The 2,923-nt window shown below is 37.4% G+C and overlaps 1 protein-coding gene across 1 annotated transcript in view; it reads right to left on the bottom strand.

Moving 5' to 3' along the window:
- The window catches only part of zfyve9b (zinc finger, FYVE domain containing 9b), a 20,727-nt gene that overhangs the window by 5,170 nt on the left and 12,634 nt on the right, over positions 1–2,923 (bottom strand). Inside the window, exon 11 of the mRNA XM_016246627.1 lies at positions 685–835. Within this exon, the coding sequence (XP_016102113.1) occupies positions 685–835 (151 nt within the window). The remainder of the gene's footprint in view (positions 1–684; positions 836–2,923) is intronic.

Below are 2,923 nucleotides of genomic sequence, written 5' to 3'. Positions count from 1 at the left end.
CCCCCCCCCCCACCCACCCAAAAAACTAAGGAATCGTATGATCAGGATGTTAAATTAAACAAAAATCTCACCTTTCAAAGCAAACATTGATAAATCTGTCTCAGCCATGTTCGTCACTTTGCTGTTCCCTTAAACATTTCCGATGTGGTCTGTAACTATTTGCAGCCTGTTTTTGTTTTTGCAGCGTGTTTCTTTATTAGTTTGTGTTGTGACTATTTGCAGCACGTTTCTTTAAAAATACAAAATAATTCGAAAAATGAAAAAGACCAAAATGTCCCTTAGGATGAATGAACTGATTTCTACAGGTGCCACAGGTACTCAGATCAATGATTAATCGTTAATCAGTTCCAAAAGGAAACACAAAACCTTTGCTAACTGGAAGAAAACAAGGTGACAGAGAGATCAAATCCAATATTTCATGATAATAATGAGAGAGTTACAAGGCTGGGCATTTTTGACCAAATCAGGTAAAGGATTTTCAACACAGCACAAGTGTTAATAAATACATAGGTTTGCTAGTTTATTATACTATGCAATGACATTCATACAGTTCTAGGTGCAAAATGTGTCCAAATACTTTTTTTTCGACCACTGTACTAATATTCAAAACAAAAGAATCAAGGAAATAACAGATATTTGTGTCTATAAGCTGACGTGAGTGTTGGGATGTTCACTCTCTCTCACCTCTGCGTGGCTGGCTGTGAATGCTGATGGCCTGCGTCTGGTACTGTCCATCTGCCGTCTGCACGCAAATGAGATGAGAGTCGGCCTGCTCGTTAAAGCAGGCGCCCAGGGCCAGCACTTTCTCATTAGACTTATTCAGCACCTTCAGCAGCTAAAACACCAGCAGAGAGAGACAAAACCCTCATTACCCAAAGAAATGAAGGGATTACACTTTAACTCAGGTCTGCTTATCTATTCAACTCCATTTTGATGATAAACCTTCTGATACGCAAGGCACAAACAACCACAGATATCATGTTCTTACCATCTACTTTGGAAATGATACCATGGTTCTCCTGATGTATTTTCTATTCAGAACAATTCACGGTTATATTTGAGATGATTTTATGTTGGTATACACTAAGGCCGTGTATACACTGTAAAGTTTCAGGAGTGACAACTGCATTTAAATTTGGGGTTGATCGATTATCGGCACCAATATACATTTTTTTTATGGTTATCGGTATTGGTCATTTTCAAAACCGATTTGGCAATAAAATTATTTATAAGCTTTTAAATTGGGGGTTGACCGATTATCAGCCTGGCCGATTATCAGCACAGATATTAAGCATTTTTATGGGTATCGGTCTTTTTCAAAACCAATTTTCCGATAAAATCATTTAAAAGCATTTAAAAAAAGTTTTGTAAGAGGCCTTGTTATCCACTAAATCCACTAAATTATCGATTTGTGTGTGTACGGAACAGAACTCGCTTTAAAAATCGCAACGAAAGCATGGTAACCATTACAATGTTCTGGCATCTCACATGTTTGGTATCCGCTATTTTCAACCGAAGTGATATTACAGCAACCAAAGACTCATTGTGTTCAACGATTTTAACTAAATCACAGTGAAGAGAGCCATTGTGTTTTGTTTATGTTTGGAAGGCTACTTCACAGAGCTTACTCTTTAAGGGTTGCTATATCTACTTATTTTAAGCAATGCTTATCAAGCATCTTTGGGCTTGTTGTTTGGGCTCGGCTCATAAAGCAATCCAGTTTATAGAGTCAATAAAGTGGGCGGGTGCAGGTCACTATATTGTGGTATGCAGCTTATTCCCAAGATTACAGTTTGGATTTGAGTTTATTATTGACTCGTTCTCATTTGCTGTTTATTTTTTCGAGCAGGATCTGGCAACACTGATTCAAAATGTATCCTGTGATTTCTTCACCACACATACAGAAAAGACTAAACTCTGACATGCTTTTAAACTCGTCATTAACAACTAGTTGTTCTGTTCAATTCTTTACACACTGTAAATTTCTGTAAATGCGGTTGTCGCTACCTGAAATTTTTGGGAGTCAATACGATTGTAGAATAAGGTCGTGACTCCCGTAAATTACTGCACTGTGTGAACACTAAAACTAATATGTTTGATATCCTCCGTCTGGAAAATCTGAATCTGGGACCATCATAAACTACGCAATTTTCTATAAAATCGGTCAACTCAAATCTGCTGAATGGCTCTGACATTTGTCAACTAGCATCAACTTGTCCAGACTGTAAATCGGGGAAACATTTGTATAGTACGGTGGCCGAGAAGTGCAAAGCAAATCACAATTCTAAAAACAAAATAACAAATTACAAACGCAAATGGAAGTCTAAAAAACTATCTAAACATTATAACAAGTCAAAAAACACAATGACAAATCCGAAAACAAATTTACAAGTCAGAAAACACAATGACAAATCAGACAAACCGGAAGAGGTAGGTATAGTTTGAGACAGCGCCATTGGTTTGGGATTACTCACCGCTGACTGGACGAGACATCTGTCAATCAACGTATACAGGGAAGAACCAGCCGAAGAACAGCAGAGTCATGGTAGAAAGTTCGGAGATGGTATTAAAGTAGCTCAGTTTAAATGTATTGTATGAATTGCCCTCACTATGGAATAAAAAATACGGGGTGTCTATTTACATTTAGTTAAAAGTGGCTGTAAATCATCAGCTCCAGTGGTGCACATGGATAGGTGCATGACCTTGGCTTTTTGACGCGATCGACCCGGGTTCGATCCCGCCTTTTGCCGAACTTTTTTTTCCACCCTTTTCAAATCTCTTATTAGCAATGGATTCTATTTACACTAAGTGAAAATAGCAGTATTTTTAGCAATATGCTATTTACACTAAATGCAAATACCTATTTACACTGTTAAAATAGCAGGATTTCTACTATCAAGTATACTACTTGTTGAAAATAGTG

Source organism: Sinocyclocheilus grahami, unplaced genomic scaffold (assembly GCF_001515645.1).
Source record: "Sinocyclocheilus grahami isolate Dianchi unplaced genomic scaffold, SAMN03320097.WGS_v1.1 scaffold804.1, whole genome shotgun sequence".
NCBI lineage: Eukaryota > Metazoa > Chordata > Actinopteri > Cypriniformes > Cyprinidae > Sinocyclocheilus > Sinocyclocheilus grahami.
Note: the sequence above shows the minus strand (reverse complement) of the source record. Positions and strands in the feature narration are given on the sequence as shown.